We start from the raw sequence: 19642 nt of genomic DNA on the forward strand, positions 1-19642 counted from the left end.
ATCCCTAAATATTCGCAAATATCAAAAAAAAAATCGGATATCAGAAAAACTAAATATGCGTATTTTTGTGAAGCAAAGCAAATCAGATCCGTAAAATACGAAGCAAATCACAACTATGTCGAGGCCTATTACAGATAGCTAGAAATTAACGAGGTCTCTACCTCAGTGCCTCACCATCCTGTCACTTGATCATTCCTCTTTTCAAGCATATATTACTTTGTCATATATATCTTCTCTTTGCTTTTTTTTTTTGTCAGCATACCTTCTGCTTGCTAGGAGTGGAAGATAGTTATGCACATGGAGATTCAAATGTAATGGTGGTTTGAAGGATCAAGAAAATAAAATGTAATGGTTCATATATTTTATTTATGAATTTGAAATTGATAAACGTTTTAGTTTACAAGTACTATTTCCGAAAAGGATATATATATATATTAAAATTAAAATTTTGCAAAAAAAAAACCTTTAACACTAATTGTTAAAAATGTGCAAACTGCATTATAGTATTTTCTAACCAATAAATCTTAAACTAAAGCCAGTAAAAACACCAATATGAGCAAGCTGAAAATATAAAAGTTGGTGACCAAACTGAAAACCATATATTTAAGTGAAAAATATCTTTTAAAAATATCTGTCAAAAATATCTTTAATTAAAAAAATATATTTAGTGGTTTTAAAGTTCATAAGGGATCCTTTAGAAAAAAATTAAAAGTTGGTGACAAACTGAAAAACATAAAAGTTCAAAGTTTATTTATTGAATATTTCCACAAAAGCATATGTAAGGTTCAGAAAATATTATAAAAATCAGCCAGTTTTATACTTTCCAACTAAAATCAGTAACATATTAACAGAAACTTTTACAAAAAAAAAATATAAACTTCCCTTTTATCAAAATCAACAACACATCAAAGCTGCTTTAATTTTTTTCTTACGGTAATCAGTCATTTCTCATTTTCTCTTCTCGCTCTCTCCCTATCAACTATCAAGTATCAACCCAACATATATTAATTATAATAATAATAACAATAATAATAATAACAAATCTTCACTCTAATTTTTTTGTAACAATAAAACTCGAGTTCACGTATTAAAAACAAGTAAAATTATGAACACTGTTGTACGCATTGAGTTCGTAAGCATACAGATTTTGTGTAAATTGCGATGCACTAGGCTGAATTAAGATATTGATATTTGAGAGTTCTTGTAATAAGAATGATAAGTACAGACCTGGAAAATCCTAATCAAAATTGATATAAAACCAAACCAAACTAAAATTTGTTTTTATAGGTTCAAAATTCTTTTAGTCAAAAGAATCAAATCCGATAAAAATGGACCTAAAACGATTCGAACCTAGTTCATCATGCCTAGCACATCACTGTTTTTAAATAAATAATAACTAAATTTTCCCAAACGATTCGAACCTAATTAATCATGCCTAGCATATCATTGATTTTAAATAAATAATAAGCGCGGGATAATTTATTTTTAACAAATTTACTAACCTGTTTGTTTGTTTACTAATATGTTTAGACATGGTTCGATTTTTGGTTTGGTTTCAGTTCAGTAGTAGTTTTTTTTCGGTACACAAGCACTCTTCGGTTATTTATGAATATGTTTGGTTTTAGTTTGATTATTTTTCTTATCCATTTGGTTTTGGATAAAAGTGTTAAAAACCCGATAAAATTTTTCGTTTAATTCGGTTTAGGTTTGATTCCTGTTTTTAGGTTATTTTGAATAATTTGGGTTAAAACGAAATTTTGGGATTTTTCGATAAAATATTGGATACCTCCAATAACATTTAAATATTTCAGATAACAATATTTAAGCAATTTGTTTCTATCACGAAATTATGATATTTTTTTGATATATTGGATAAAAATTAATAAGGTAAGCCGGATTTTTGGTTAATTCATTTTATAATTAGTATTCTTAGAATATTAGATAATTGTAAAACTAAATAAATTAATATTTTTAGGTACATAGACTGTAGTTTGGATATTCGAGTTACCCATCGGTAGGTCTGAGACTTATTATCCGAGATCCGGATTCGATCCGAGATCCGGATTCGATCCGAGATCCGCTCCGGATCCGCTTCGAAAATAGGATATCCGGGGTGCCCGGATCCGAATCCGGATAGTAAAATCTTGGATCCGTGCAAACCGAATCCGGATCCAGATATCTTAATTTTTAGGTCCGGATATCCGAATCCGGATCCATATTTTTAAAATACATTAAATTTTTAAATTTTATTAATATTTATATTTGATATATTAATATTTATACATGAATTAATCTTATAATATTATATTTTAGTTTTTACAATATTATAAACATATATAAATATATTTATAAATATTTAATTTATGTATTATATTAAAAAATTAGTATTTTTTGTTAAAAAAATTATTTTTAATTATTTTGACGGATCCGGATGTCCGCGGATAATAGAATATCAAGACGGATATCCGAAACCCTGATATTCGGAAACCACGAATCCGGATCCGGATATTAAATCCATGGATCCGACGGATCCGGATCCGGATATCCGGATATCCGGATCCGTCCCAGGGCTACCCATCGGTTCTCGGTTTGGTTTTAATTTTTAATTTAATAGATATAACAACCGTTTAGATATTTGTGAACATTGATTCGATTTTGGTTTTGTTTGATTTCGTTTTTGTTAGTTTAAGCCTCATTCTCGGTTTATATTCTGAGATCTAAATCTATTTTTACAATTTATCGTGTATTTGATAAATAACGGATTTAAAAGTACTTTAATGAAATTTTAAAATAAAATATACGATTATCAACACCGTTGCAAATATCTACTTAATAATTATAGAATATTCTAAGTTTTTTTTTATTTTTATAACTACAAATTTTAATTAGATTTCATTGATAACATATAAATCAATACCATCAATATATTACTATATTAAATATATATTTTATATACTATAAAAATTTAGTAAATAGTAAGAACTAGGTGTTTTGCTTGCACATGCGGACATAATTGTTTTCATAGATATTTATTAATAAATGTACTATTAAATTTAAAAATAATTTTTTTAAGTCAAACATTAAATTTATAATATTTCATAAATATTTTAATTTCTTTATTTTTATCTTTTATTAATTTAAAAAACATTATTTTTGATAACAATGCCAATATCTTATTATTTTAAAATAGGTTATTATCTTTAAAAAAATTTCATTATATTAATTTATAATCAATTATATATTTAAAGAAAAATATATATAACTGCTAATACAAAGTGATGTTATTAAACCAAATTATTGAAATTAGCAAAACCTACAAAATCTCAAAATAAATCAAAAGCAAAAAACAATGTCCAACCTAACCCAGCTTTACATATTATATTAATCAAAGTAAATAAAATGATTGAATTATATAATTATATCATGAAATACCTCCCACAATAACTGAATACACACTCAAACATGTTAATAAATAAAATATTAATATATAATGTATAAGATAAGAACCATCTTTATCTATTCTTATATTCAATTCTAAATGCTATAATAGAGGAAAAATATGCTATAGTCAATATCTATTTTTCATTTAAAATAGAAACATGATATTTTCTTCTAAATATAGATATTAAAATAGTATTTTTACTATAAAACATTATTTTTATTTTCAAAATGGTCTTTTAACTTTCAAACTTTAATAATTATAACTAAAAATAATAATTTGGAAAATACAGTTTTTTTATAAAAAATAGAACCACATTTTTATTTACATAATAGTCTTTTAAATAAATTGTAATTTAAAAAAATAATAATTCTCCGAAATTCTTGAAAAACATAAAAGTAAGTAGAGTTAATTTAAATTAATATTTTGGAAATATTCTCTTTTGAAGACATATATTTTTTAAAATATTTTAATATATAATTCCATTTCCAATAAAAAATATTTAGAAAAATCAAGAAAGCAAACAAATATAAATAAAATTATTTTTACTACTTATATACCTTTTTAGTATTTTAATACTAAAATATATTTAATAATTTAGAAAAAAATATTCTATGACATATTACACTTACAAAAAAATATAAATAAATTTTTTGATATTTTTTATAAACCTATTTTTAATATTTTAGTATAGTGATAAATCTAATTATTATACGTATATATATACTACTAATTATAAAAAATAGTGAATAAGAAAGATCTAGATAAACACAAATTAAATACATGAAATTATCTTTTCTTTTTCAAAAATGTTTTCCATTTTTTGTTTTTGAGATAATTTTATAATATTAATTTGTAATCAGATAAATAATGAATTATATTTTAATTATAGTTTAATTAACATTATTTATAAAAATTAATGACTCAGTCCTAAAATTATGGAGAATGTGACAAATAAGCAAATTCACTTCTCAAATAATAGTATACATTTAGAGGGATATTCTTAAAGTTGTTATATCTTATATATTAAAATAAAAGTCACAACATTGATTCATGTGTGATTTTTTAAAAAAATGGACCTAATAGACCTATTTCTAGAAACTCATGTTACATTTATAATCTAATCTTATCATTTAAATTTTGGGCCTACCATAAATTTTTATTGGGCTATCAATAATTGGATTTAAACAATAGATGATCTATTGTATTTATAGATAGTATAAATTAAATAGATATAATTTAATGTTGTAATACTATACCTCTATATGCTAAATATTTAAATATTTGTCGATGTTAACTTTTAAAATTATAAATATTTTTTTTAATAACAAAAATCATATTATCTAACAATGATTAATCTTTACTACCTTAAACCAATAATTTTTTTTTAAAACTATATATTTTATTTTAAAAATTAAACAAAAGTTACTGTATGATCATAGAATCTATGTGGATTCGATCCATATGTACTGCATTGCATTTCTAAAATAACAGAATATCTTAAAGAAATAATTTGAATTTATCATCCTCCAGCGGGAACACCACCAACCACAGCTCTACTCATGATCATAGGAGCCATGTAGCTAATGTAGACAAACAGAGCTACCAGATCCACACCGTGGGTCATATGGAGAAGACTTGTGTGCATTCAATGTCACCATCAAAAGAAAGATTTGCCGCTAAAAACCAGAGCGAGAAAACTAAAAACACGGAGGGAGATTTTTTTACAGACGGCAAAAAGCTGTTATATTCAAATTTATTAGAGGTTTCCAACTTAAAACCAATTGGTGATAAATATATTAGTCCTAATCATTTATATATTATTCAAGGTTCCTTTAAATTTGTTTGAGATATTTTATCTCTAATAGAGGCCATTTGAAACTTTAAAGACGAAGACTTAAGAAAAAACTTCAAAAATAAAATTTTATATTTGCGTTAACTGTATGCTCATTTTCCGCTGATCTAAATTCAATAACCACAATCTTTCAGTTGCTATAGTGAATGTTTCTTTCTAGCAGTGTTTGTTTCTTCCTTGCATCTTTGATGATGGTTCTTGCTCTTTTGACTGCCTATTGGTAATGCTTGTATTTGGTATCGGGATTTTGGGCCTCTTCTATCTTATTTACTTTGACAGAATTAAAAAGTGTAAATTCAGTAACTTAAAAAGTTAAGAATCTGCGAGGCCGCAGCCATAAAATTTGTGGTCACAATATTGCATCATAACATATGACTGGCAATTTTAAAATTTAGGATTGCCATTTTAGCACACTGATATATAAAAACTGCAAAGAGAATGATCCATCAAACATAACAAGTTTTTTAAAAGTTGTGGTTGTAATGTAAATTTGGATAACAATATCAACCGATGAGATGAGATGAGATGAGAAGACCATCCTTCCATATCTCATAACACAGCGGCGCTTTTCATTGATATAAAGTGTCATTCTCGATAGAGGCCAAAGCTTTTTTTTGCTCTCTTTCTATGGATTCTAAGAAAAGAGATTCTTAAACCCACGTGTTCTTTCATTATGTCACGCTTGTTTTCTTCATTTCAGTTGTGCAACTCGTATCGGCTTTTGTTTTGTCAGTGTACCACTTGTAAAATTGTAAGTAATTAATTATATAAGGAGTGTTCAGAAAAAAAAAATTATATAAGGAACTTTCTCAACCCTTTTTCATAAGTAATAAATTCTCTCTGTTTCCTGTAACATGATTTTTTTTAGAGAAATTAGGCTCTATGCATGCACGGAGTCAAAATTAGGTGAATACCCATTCACTGTTACTAACACTGTTAGATAATTTAAATCCCAAAACTAACCCTAGTAACCTAAATACCTATTAGATTCTCTCTATGATTTGGTGTCGTTTATCTTTTATAATTTATAAACACACGTAACATAGTAGCTATTCCTCTTTGTTTCCTTCATATTCAAACAAGAATCAAAACACAAAATTTGAACTTTCACTGTTCTTTTAGTGTACAACACCTGTAGTGTGTCTTCGATCTATCTCCAAGGTCTGAAATGTTCTAGCGTTTCTCTCTTAGTTTTTTATTTATACTGATGCAATGATTTCCTTTGTAGGAGTTTGAATAGGATTTGGCATCCATCGCACAAAGAAAAAGTTGAGTTTTTCAAACGAGTAACTTATGGGATTGATATGATGAATAAAAGGCTTATGGAGCTGTGTTTCTATTCGTTTCACCAATGGGGAATTTCTTGTTTAGTACAATGTTTTGTATCCCTATGTACTCCAAACTTTTTCACCTCTCGTTCTTCTTTGATCTGCATTTGAGTTGAACTAAAACTTTTTCAACGCCTACGTCTCACTGGATCCGTTACCGATTTCCCTTTCTCACAATGCCACCTCCTTCAGAGCAATCTTCAACATCTACAGACAATTTAGTCACTAACATTTTTTTATCGTCTAACTTTAAACAGATGTATTGAATACATTACCACTTACATATCATTGGTATAATTAAGTAGTAAATTTAGACGCTAATGTTATTTATAACATCTAATATTAGACGATAACATTCTATATTACTTGTCCGAATCTGCTGCGCGGTTTTAGCAGAAAATCTGAAAAAAATTTAGGATCTTGATAGTTATCAGATAGAACTGTATGCTTTTAAAATCATTCCCTGTTAAGCTATATATTAGATGCAATGCTTACTTGTTATTCCTTTTACATGTGACACATTTATGATAATATTATCTCTAACACATATATATATATATATCTTAACGACTACTAGAATGCTTACTATACATTACAAAATGTTAACTAGAAATATATATCATTTGCCAGATTTATATCAATCCTCATGAATCGTACATATGTTCAGAATAATATTTTCCATCACAACACATATTGTAAGGACTAAGCCATATTATAACGGATAGGATAGACTTCAAAACCTTTAGAAAACCTTTCAAAATCTTAAAAACTTTTGAAATTAATAGCTCAACTCTATTATTTGTATTAACGATCAAGTTACACAGTGGATGACACATGTTCTTCTTTTGTGATTCGGTTAACTAGAAACGTAATCCAATCGTATAGTTATATATGTTGTTTGGTACTTATAATGTTAGTTGAAATATAGAATGTTAATCTATTGTTAGATGATATATTACATGTTAGTGTCTAAGTTTACTAGTAAACGATAAAAATAATATGTAAGTTAGATGATATATAGAGTATTAACGTCTAAATTAGATAGTAAACGGTAAACGTAATGTTAGCGACTAAAGATTTCAGTAACCAGTAATTAAATCTTTGGATTAGATAGTACTAAGATATTTTTTTAGTAAAGGATTTATCATTTTTTGTCTCATGTCATAAGTGTTAGCCTGATAAACATATTTATAGTAAAGGAAAACATAGTTGTTGAGTGGCAATATTATAGGTCAAATGCCATTAGAATTATAGATCTTTCCTATCTGTATATACATATATACTAAACTAAAAAACAGATAATTGAAGAGAGATTAACATATAGACATACTTTGGTCATGAGTCCTTACATTTTAACATACTTTATGCTGGTAGTGTACTTTGGACTAGCTTTTGTTTTTTTTTGACAAAATTGTCCTTTCTTGGAAAGAGAAGACATAGACTAAAAAACATTATTCTCGGTAGCTTATCAACACTAGTTACGTTCTTTGTTTAGTCAATAAATATGTGACAGGTTTATGGAGTTCTGGGCTTCTAGCAGTACTGTTAGATTGTTTTATTTTTAGATCAATCTGATGGCTGGTGTTTGTAAAAATTGAATTTATGTGGCCAGGAGAAATATTGATGTGGACGGGGTTATAGGGTGTTGTGGTAAGGCGACACAGAGTGTTGGTGGTTACTGTGGTCAAGGTTGTTGTGGTTAGAGGCTGAGGAATTGTGACAAGGTTAGAGGATTTGTGGGGAACGGTTGAAGTTAAGTGGTCAAGGTTAAAAGTTATATGGTTAGGAGGAGTAGTGTGTGGTCAAGAAGAGAATATACGACAGATCATTACCCATTCCCAATTTCCCACCACAATGCTTTTCATTGCTTTCAATGAAATTCTCCAGCCATCAAGAAATATATGTGTCGGTTTGAAGAACCTCGATCCTTAAAGAAGTGATGTGTAGCCGGTGAACAGTTCGAGAGGAGTGGAGATTTTCGACGACGGCGACAACGGTTAATGAACATGAAGATGAACCACAAAAAATCCTATAAAATTATGTAGTTAGAGTTGGATATGTGGTTTCTGGTATAAAATTAAAATCCACCGGCTAGATAATTGAAGCTTACAAGAAGATATACAGTGGACCATAAAGTGAAAAAATATAAGACTGGTGAATCTTGTAAGCATCAACTATTGAAAATTAATTTCAAGATGTTGAAAAAGAGAGAGAGAGAGAAGAGACTAATAATGTAAAAGATGATTGTGACAGTGAAACGAGAGATTGAGAGAGGAGGAGTGAATGTAACCAAACTACATATTTTGAACATATTTAAATTAGAAGGATTTTTTTAGAGAATTCACAAGGAGAAAATACTCTACATGCTGAAAGTATGTCTAACTGTAAATAGATAAGCAGAAGTATGTCTAGATGTAATTTTTTCATAATTGAAATCTTACTCGTTAACTAAAGCAATAACGTTATTTGCGTACCATAATTGTTATCGTTGTAATGAATTTTTAGGCTTCTTATTTTCAGTATCTTTAATTCAAGGCTCTCAGTTCGTGATAACAATATCTTTGTGAGATTCTATGCATTGGAAAACACAATGTACAAGGAAAATATGTGGTTGAAATTCTCCCACTTGCCTACCTAAGAAAGAACAGAATGCTATACTATCCCCCACCATAGCTAGGTAAATCGACTAGGTTACACTCTCTCCCGTGACATGGCACAAAACAAGGGTAATATAGGAACATCACTTAGCATTAGCTACAGAAATCATGAATTTTTCATACGAATGTATACTTACCTAATTTTGGTTATTATTGGGTATATGTAGCCAACTGTCTCTTTTTTATCTCAATGTACAAATATTGAAAATTATTTTACTAAAACTATCATTAAAATATAATTTAAAATTTATTTATTTAATTATAAATAAAAATAATAAAAATACAGCTAGTTACACAGTTTTTAATAAAATTATAATTATTAAAATTTGTGCAAATATCTTATATTGTGGAACAATAAAATAACCTTAAAATCTATTACTATAAAGTAGAGTTTTTCTCGTCTCTGGTGTTGCCACGTCATCAAATAAGGTAAGGAAAGTTTGACACGTGTCATCCCCAAATTATTTCATCTTTACGTTTCTTCTTGGCTTTTAATGATTCTCTTGATACGGGCCTCGGTGTGATGATCCAAGCTTCGGTTGAAGCGAGACTGACAAAATTCTCAAAGAAAAAGAAGAGGAATTCTTCTGTAGAGAGAAGAAGACAGACGATACAAACGAGATTTGGTTTTATAAGACAAGATGAAATCATGTTTTAACCTGAGAAGAAGACGAACCCTAATCCACGTTGATACAGGTTCTTTCTCGCTGGGGTATGAAACGTAACCCCGTCTGTTCATCTCTCCCTCAATTCAATTGACAGAGTTATTAACAATGATTATAGTATGAAATCAATTCATCCACTTTCTCCTCATCAATCAAGATTTCTCACCTCCCCCATCACTGAAGCTCTGTATATATGTGGCGCAAGGTGCCCAAAAGAAATCACAAAGCTTCTTCCAACGAAGAAAGTTGTCTCAAGGGGATCAGAGTCAGAGGAGTCGACGAGCATCACCAGCGTCGTCTTCTTCCGCCTACGGTGGAAAAACCCAAATTGTTGATTGCCTTTAAAATCCTTGGTATGACCATCCAATCACACCTAAAGAGTATATTGTTTTCTAATACTGATTTCTTCTATGTTTCTCATGAGTTACTGGAATTCGTATTTGGCATAAATAGGTGGATTAGAGACAGAGGATACTTGAACATATTAGAGTTGGATCATTATGTGTTGCAGCCACAACTGCGAGAGCACTAAAGTAAGTTCTTCAAAGAATTTTCCAATCTTCAGAAGGGTAACAAATCACAACATTTTTTGGCACGTTTATGAAATTTTGAAAGTGATCACCAGTATCCCTAAGTTTTACAGTTCACATTGGTTCAAGGTTCTACCGCGGCTCATAGACTCAAAACTTTGAAGCACCTGTTGAAGGAACATGCCATCTATGTGCTAAGAGCAAGATTAACCCTAGGACCCTTAATGGGTTCTTAATTAATTTTTAATTAATAGATTTAGGTTAAGTAGTTTTGTTAAGAAACTTTTCGTTTTAATGGCTCCAATGGTGGGTTCTTAATTTGGGGTTCTTAAGAATTTTTTTTTTATTAAAGATAAATTTATTTATTAAATAAAGCATATTAAAAGACAACATTTTAAACATAGATTTAAAAAAAACATTAAAACAAAGATTAGTAAAATAAACGAGAATAATTTAAAAGAAGCATCAGAGCTCAGTTGTTGTCTTCATTGCGGCCGAATTTACGCCATATATGTTCAACCAAATCATCTTTTAGTTGTTGTTGCATTTTTTTATCACGAACTCTAGTTCGAACACCCATCATATTGGCGATATTTGTAGGGATGTCTGTAGAATACGTGAGATCGACATGGAAACTTGCATTGTCTTCCCTTTGTTGGAACTCAGAAACATCATATTGAGTGTATCCATCTCGTTCGTCTTTTACTATCATATTATGGAGTATGATACATGCTCTCATAATCTTCCCAATCTTGACTTTATCCCAAAAAAGTGATGGTTTTTTAACAATGGCAAAGCGAGCTTGCAAGACTCCAAAAGCACGCTCGACATCTTTTCAGACAGCTTCCTGTTGTTGAGCAAATAAAAACGCTTTTGGACCTTGTGGCATTGGAATTGATTGGATAAAAGTTGTTCATTTTGAATAAATACCATCAGTGAGATAGTAAGCCAAATGATATTCTCTTCCATTGACAGAGAATGTGACTTGGGGAGCTTGACCTTTTATAATGTCATCAAAAACAGGTGAGCGATTAAGAACATTGATATCATTTAAGGTACCTGGAGGTCCAAAAAATGCATGTCATATGCCTAAATCATACGAAGCAACCGCCTCCAAAACGATGGTAGGTTTTCCCGAACCACGTGAATATTGACCTTTCTAAGCGGTGGGATAATTCTTCCACTCCCAATGCATACAATCGATGCTTCCTATCATCCTGGGAAATCCACGGTACTCACCAACTTCAAGTAGACGTTGAAGATCAGCCGGTGTTGGTATTCTTAGGTACTCATCGCCGAATAAATTTATTATTCCTTCCACAAAATTTTCCAAACATGCCCGAGTTGTATTTAAACCGTGTCGGAGGTATTCGTCAACCGTATCAGCCACAGTACCGTATGCCAAGCAACGAATGGCTGCCGTACACTTTTGAAGAGGAGAGAGACTAAGCCTTCCGAGACAATCTTTCTTTTGTCGAAAGAATTTAACTTCATTGGAGAGTCGATCAAAAATGTGCATGAACAATGGCTTGTTCATTATAAAACGTCGTCGGAATAGATTATCAGGATATGTTGGAATTTCACTGAAATAATCATTCCACAGACGTTCATTGCCTTCTTCCCAATTTCTTTCGATATAAGCTCGTTTTTTCCTTTTTTTCCTTTGTTCTTCTCAATCATCATAAATGGTAAAATTCTCAAAAGCTTGATCAAAATATTGATCAAAGACCTCATCAAATGTATCATCGAAGGCATCATCAAATGATTCATCTAAGGGGTTTTGAGAAGAAGAAGCCATTAGATGAGACTTGTTTACAAGAGAATTTGTATTTTGAAAAAGAGGCTAATGTTTTAAGGGGTGATTGAAGAGGCTAATGTTATAAAAAAGAGAGAGATTTGTTTACGTTTATATTTTGAGATTTTGAGAAGGAAAAATGATGATAGAAGAAGGTGATGGAAGAGGCTAAAGTTTTTAAAAAGAGAGAGACTTGGTTACGTTTATATGTTGAAGATATGAAGATAGAAGAAGGTGATATACATTTTTTTATATAGACAAAGTGATGCAACACAAACAAGTATGTGACCAAATAATACAAGTCCGTGACACTGACCCAAATAATACAAGTCCGTGACCAAATAGTACAAGTCCGTGTCTAAAAACAACAATGGTACATGACTGTGAGCTTTCTTTACAGAAAAATACAGTGGTACTTGACAGTGAGCTTGTCCGTGTGTCTTCCACTCCCAATGCTACACTCTGTCACTCTTTTGGACCTGAAAATAAAGACAAGAACATGAAAAACCGCTTGTCTTTATGTCACAAGAAGACAATCATAATTCACGAGACTGAAACACAAGCACAACCAGAAACATAAGAACAAGAGAAGCATAATCATCATTTAAGCAAACATAAGAACATAAGCATAACCAGAAACATAATCATCATTTAAGCAAATATAAGCAACACAAGCATAACCAGAAACATAAGCAACAGAAGCAAAATACAACAACCAGATAGACTAGAACACAAACTAATTAGAGAACATAAATTAAGGCAACAGGTCAGTGATAAGCTTCTTCTTCAGAGCTTCTTCATAGTCAGCTAAAGGTTCTGATTTTGCAAGCAGACACTCAAGCATCTTCATCTTTGACAGCTTCTCTTTCAAAGCCAAGTCTTCCTTCTTGATGCTCCACATATTTTCAAACGCAGCCACCACCTTCCCATCTGGCAAATCCTTCTTCTTCTCCGCTGCCAAATCCTTCTTGTTACGCTGGGCCTTAGCTGCCTTCACACCCGGCGGACGACTGGCGCCTTGATCTTCTTCACCATTGGTCGTTTCATGTGTGTGTCAGGTTGATGATTGAGCGCCATCATCACACTTCCTCCGTTTAGAGCTTCCTTAGGTTTTTGAAGTGGAAAGCTCACACCATTTCTGATCATTACGCAGCTCTTTCCAAGCATGCTCAAGATTGAATTTTTTTGTACGGTTGTTGTAGAAAATCTCATGAGCAAGTTTGACAACATCATTCTCATTTTGACCAGAACTTCTCTCTCTACTTGCTGCTTCATACGCCCCACAAAACTTATTGACAATGTCATTAATCTTCTGCCAGCGTTGTTTACAATTACTTGCCTCTATGTGTTCAATAACCTTAGGAGATGCGAAAACGTATGCTGCAACCCTCTTCCAGAAAGTACCACACCTCTGCTCATTTCCTACAACAGCATCCTTACTTGTATTCAACCATGCGCTGATGAGTACAAGATCATCGATTGGCGTCCACTGCTTCCTTTCTCTACGCTCTGCAGGACCCTCTTCAGCAAAGTTTGAAGCTTCGTGAGCTTGAGTTCCAAAATAGGGGACTTGAGAAGAAGATAGTTGGACACTATCTTGAGGAAAACCGAACACAATTTGTTGACAAGTAAGCAGATCAACAAACTTAGACGCGTTGTTATAAGAATTAGGATCCATATTGGAATATGGATTAAGAAGAAATAAAGAGAAGCTCAATGTGTTTATGATATGGGAGAGAAGAAGGGTTCTGTTTTAAAGAAGGGAGAAAGATATCAACAATTAACACAGAAGATGAACTCATTGAACACAACCAACGCTTTAGATTAGACATCTATCTAACAAAAAAAAGCTTTAGCCATTTCCACAACCAACGCTTTAGACTAGACTCCTATCTAACACATTAATCTCACTTAACATCCATTTATATCTAACAAAGGCATTTTCAATTTCTAGCTAAAGCTAACATCCATTAATATCTAACAGAGGCATTTATATCAAACATCCATTTATATCTAACACAGTTTCGACTAGACTACTATCTAACACAATAATCTCACTTAACCATATTTATTACCAACCGCGAACCATTCTAACACAAGCAATACAATTCAGTTCAGACCAGAACTAAATCAAAGAGACAAGTTGTACATTTATTGCAGTTGTACTCCTCTTCATTGAAGAACCTTCCTCATGTCTCTTGATCCACGCTCTTGATCACTGAAACAAATCAAATAGAATGAAAGAATTACTCAGCAGAAAGATAAACAATGTGAAAAAATCAAATAGAATGAAATCAAATAGACATAAACCAGCACAACTAAACGCATGCATGCATTGAAGTTGAGCAAACATAGAAACAAAATAACTTAGCATTAGCGGGGGAGTGATTCGCCCTCAGTTAGAGCCGCCGAGAGGAGACGGCGTGATTCACCCTCAATCAGAGCCGGCGAGAGAGAGTCAGTGTGATTCTCCCTCAATCAGAGCCGCCACATGCGAGACGGCGTGATTCGCTCTCAATCAGAGCTGCCGAAAGAGAGACGCCGTCATTCTAAGTCAGGAGAGCCACCGAGAGAGCCGCCTTTGTTTTTCCCCGTCGACTGGAGATCCACCTAGAGAGAGAGTCGGAGTTTTGCCTCCTCGATGAGAGCCACCGACAGAGAACCGGTGTGATTCTTCGTCAATCGCATGCACGGAGAGAGAGAGAGCCGGAGTCTTCGATCGTCGACGAGATCAACCGCCGAAAGCGTGATGAATCGTGAAGAAATCGGAGGAAGAGAGAAGAGATGAATGCAATTGGAGGAAGGAACTTTTGGTCGGGAGAGAGAAAGGAGAGAGCAAACGCTCACTCTCTTACACGTGTCCCACAAGATCCGAGTCTTCCTCTCCTTAATTAAGATCCAACTCTTAACGTAGTTGCCATTTTTGATTTATTTTAATTACAATTAAACCTTAAGATTCTTCTTAAGAATCAGGGTTAATCCTGGTCTAAGCGTATTCAATGTCACAATAAGTAACATCCACTTCAAACTCACTGACTCACCAGTTTCCATTCGCTTCAACGACCTGACCAACTTTGTGGAGCTTATGTAGACAACTGCCTTTATTCTACAGAACAGTTCAGGTTTCAGAAATATGAGCAGCTCATGTCTTTAGTTAATACAAACGTGGATTTGTCGGGTATTTGTATCTAATCTTGGTAATTCAATTAGCTAACATTTTATTGGTTTAATAATTGTCCATCTGTATTCAACCTTTGTTACCAAAGTTTTCTGCAGACATTGTTCGTGTTGTTTGTGGCATCAAGAACGCCTACAACGAAGAAAATCAGGCCATCGTACGTATTATTCAGTAACCATACAATACTTCATGGTTTTGAGTCAAGGCAAGTATTTTTAATGGAATCAGAGAGGCTGTCAAGAATAAAATTTTGACTATGTTTTCTCTTTCGGAAACATGAGAAATATCAAAACGAAGGAGTTCAGACAACGGTTTAGACACAATGGAAGGTACGTTGCTGTGTTTTTTAAAACTATGAATAGATGGATGTTGCTTGAATGTAATTGAGATTAATATATGTTACATTAAGTCTTTGATTTGTAGTTTGGTTCTTATTGGTTCAGGTTCTTCACCGGCTCAAACAAAGTGATGCAGGTTGCTGTTGGTTCTTCTGCTTCTGGTGAAATCCATCTTGCCATCGTTAAAGCCTCCAAGGTTGTGTACTATGCTTCTTAAAGTTTTATTATATTGCTTAGTCTAAACTGTTGTCTGATGCATTTACATATGATCACCTGCTTCATGGACTTTAACAGATGCCAAATGAAGAGGTTGAAAAGTTATCATCTCTCCTGTAACTGTCTTTTTTGTTCAATCTTGCTTTGGCGAAAGCAACGGTGAAAGACTTACACTGATTGTATCCATCTCTCTCTTGGTTTTCCTATATCTTTATTGTAATTGTTTCAAAATGCTTCTTTTGGTTATCATTGCATCTTAATTAACGTTTATGAATTATTTAATGCTTATGAAGGTTCAGAATTTTGAAGGAGTGGAAGCACTGCATTATAAACGATTTGCGATTAAAACTATTGCCCGCTTGATAAACAAACAAGCTTCACTGTGTTTATCTTTATTATTGATCAACTCTGTTTTGGTACAATTGATTGATCGGGTTGAACTGAAGGAAGATCCTCTAGAACAGTTCACACATGAGATGAAACTATTTCTAAGGAAGCCGGGTATATGCATGTTCAGCTCAACAAAAGTTGTATCCTATCACTTTTAATTTCCCCTTCTCTCTATCATTTACAAAGTTAATTTATTTTGTTAATTCATTATGTAGGTACCGTAGGGTTACTCTCAGACTTGTAGTTTGTAATTTTTTTTTTCTGAACGTTGAATTTTCACTAATGTGATTATATTTAAAAAAAATTGGTAAAAAATGTGATTTGATCCGAAATTATATCATATAATATATTAGTTGGTAAAAAATATCATATAATATATTTAAAATTGAGATATATTATTTTAAACAAATATAAAATATTTAATCACAAAGTAAATTGACTTTTAATAATAAAATCATAGTATTGTATCGCCTGAACATATCTAACCTCAAATGATCATTGTTTAATAACATACATATCTAACAGCAAATGATCATTGTTTAATAACATAAATGGCAAACATCCAATATAACAAACATAAAGTAAGACTCGATTCATTTTTCCTTGACCTTTTGCAGTTTGATTTCTTTAACTCAAGCTTCACAATTTATTCTTCTCTTCATTTTCTTCACAGCTTCTCCCTCCGTCAACTCGATTCATCTCCTTCAAGTCGCCAGTTTGGCTTTGATTTTAAATATTTCAGATTTATATAGTAACTATCAATATTACATTTGTATACTATCTAGCTAACTATTAAAAAGTTATAGTGAATCGTTTATTTTATTTTTTAAATCACAAAATTAATATGTATTAAATAAAATGTATAAGAGAAACTATAAGTTTCAATAGATTTAGAAACAAAAATATTGCAGGTATAAATAAATTATAATTAAATGTTTGATTTAAATTAAAGTTTTGAGTAAATTAATACATTTTACTTATTGATTATAATAAAAAAATGTTGATGAAAATGTGAAATAGTGACATTTATATCATAAGAGTTTAAAATAAAACAAAATATTATAATCAACGAGAGTAACAAAATATTCAATATAATATTATTTTATTTAACTATATATTTCATAATATTTTGATTATTTTCACTTGTTTACCTGTCCGTAGGGCGGGTTTTACCCTATTATTATATATATATCTAAACGGAGAGAGTATATTTTAAGCACTTGGTTGCATGAACATGAATGTTTTAAAAGATTTGAAATTGTGGATTTGTCTATAGCATATTAATTTGATATTTTGTTCTTATAAAACGTAAAGATCGATACAGTACAAATAAAATTGAATGAAATTATTATTACCAAATGTCTTAGTTATCAATTTCAGTAAATAGATATCCCCTATATATTATTTGTGAAACATTACAACTTCTTTTTGTAGCCACATGTCATCACTAGGATGATTCTTAGAATTATTAGAGAAATAGGTTGGTCCATCTAATTATATAATAAGTTTTTTATTAAACTAACCATAAATTCATTATTAATGTCATTTATTATTTTCTTAAATAAAGATTACGAAATTGCCTAATGTGTGTAAAATATATATGACAATTAATGATTTTGAATAATAAAGATCTGATAAAAAAAATGTATCTTCTATCAAATTTGTTTAATTTAAAACTATTAAAATAATTTTAAAAAAAAAACACAATAACCATATTATAAAAATTTAAATTTTTCTGTATATTTTATATTTTAAATTTTTAAAAATGACTATAAATTACTAAAACTGTTAAAAGTCTCACATTCAAATTTTGCGATCCATGGTTTAAAATTTTTGTTATGACAAAATACAAATGATTACAAAATCATATAAATAAAAGTCTAACTTAATCAATCATTAAGATTTAAAATATATATATATATATATATATATCATTCTAAATTAAACTCTAAACCATATTGAATAAATAAATATTTTAGTTTCAAAATTTACTTTGAATAATTTTTTTTGATAAAAGTTTTGAACTAACATTGATAAATTGTTTTAAATTATCAATTACTAAAATTATTAATCCCACAATGAAAATTTTGTTATCAGTAATTTAAAGTTTTTGCTATTAAAAATACACATGATAAAAAAACATATGAGTAGAAAGCATCATTTAAAAAAAATAGACATTAATATTAAATATATTCTATGTATGTTAATATCATTTAAATTTAATTACATATCCTATCAAAAAAAATTTCAAAAAATGTTTGGATTAATAAAATTGATTTATACGTTCGCACCAATTTAATTATATATATATGTAATAGTTATTGATTTTTAATTATTCAATATATATTTATTATTTCATAATATGTAAGAACATATAATACATAAAATAATTTTTATATATAATGTTTATCCCTCTTAATCTAGTAAATATATAATTTTATGAAACTGTAAACATAGATATACATGGAGAATGATTACTAGTCAGATCAATTGTCTATATACCTACCATACATGCTCTCGTAGAACGAAATTCTTTAGTCATATCAGTTGGAAAATTTGACAGGGAGGAAGAAAAAGAACGGCCAAATAAACCACAAACCAATTCACTTTTAGAAAACCATAAATCAAACGGTAATATATTGGAGTAGATAATGGTTAGCTCTAAGTTAACCTTATCTAGGATAATGGTAACTATTGTGTAATTATCCTACGCAGAATTTATTGGATATTTTCTATGTATTTCATCTTTTACATAGTATTAGAATACTGATCTACAATTTTATATTCTATGCCAATACTTTCTTCTTTTCTCTATGTTTGTAAAACAAATTCTTTTTCTTTCGACAATGACTAAAGAGATCAATTTCAGTCGAATCGCCTCCAGTGTTCAACATCACCGAAAAGCACTCTCAACTCTCTTTGCATACGTAAGAACATAAAACCCAAGCACTCTCAACTCTCTTTGCATACGTAAGAACATAAAACCCATCTCCACATACTTTATAACATGCTGTTTGCAAATTTGCTCTCTTCGTGAAGCACATGAGCTACATTGTTTCATCGATGATGATGATAAAAACCTTCTGCAACGTTCACAACGAAAAATGGTACAACCCAACCAAATCCCGATTTTGTCTCGTGGAACCTTCATGATAAAATGATGTATAGTGCGATGATTGGATCGTTATCACTTATGTTTCAACCAGTCGTAGTTAAAGCCACCAAAACTCGTGAAATTTGGCAAATTCTAT

At 30.6% G+C, this 19642-nt stretch overlaps 1 protein-coding gene across 1 annotated transcript; it reads right to left on the minus strand.

Moving 5' to 3' along the window:
• Window positions 1-13023: 13023 nt before the first annotated feature.
• LOC106384476 (glutathione S-transferase T2-like) lies at window positions 13024-13947 on the minus strand. Its single transcript, XM_048749598.1, has 2 exons — window positions 13401-13947; window positions 13024-13292 (listed from the first exon to the last, which is right to left on the minus strand). Exons 1-2 carry the CDS (start codon window positions 13945-13947, stop codon window positions 13024-13026), a joined length of 816 nt encoding a protein of 271 aa, XP_048605555.1.
• Between the last annotated feature and the right edge of the window lie 5695 nt (window positions 13948-19642).

Source organism: Brassica napus, chromosome C3 (genome assembly GCF_020379485.1).
Source record: "Brassica napus cultivar Da-Ae chromosome C3, Da-Ae, whole genome shotgun sequence".
Taxonomy (NCBI): domain Eukaryota; kingdom Viridiplantae; phylum Streptophyta; class Magnoliopsida; order Brassicales; family Brassicaceae; genus Brassica; species Brassica napus.

Bases quoted from the DNA above. Each gene is read 5' to 3' on its own strand.
- LOC106384476 (XM_048749598.1), bottom strand. From the start codon at position 13,947: ATGGATCCTAATTCTTATAACAACGCGTCTAAGTTTGTTGATCTGCTT. The intron at 13,293-13,400 runs GTGAGCTTTCCA...ATGGTGAAGAAG, and splicing joins GCGTAATGATCAGAAATGGT to ATCAAGGCGCCAGTCGTCCG.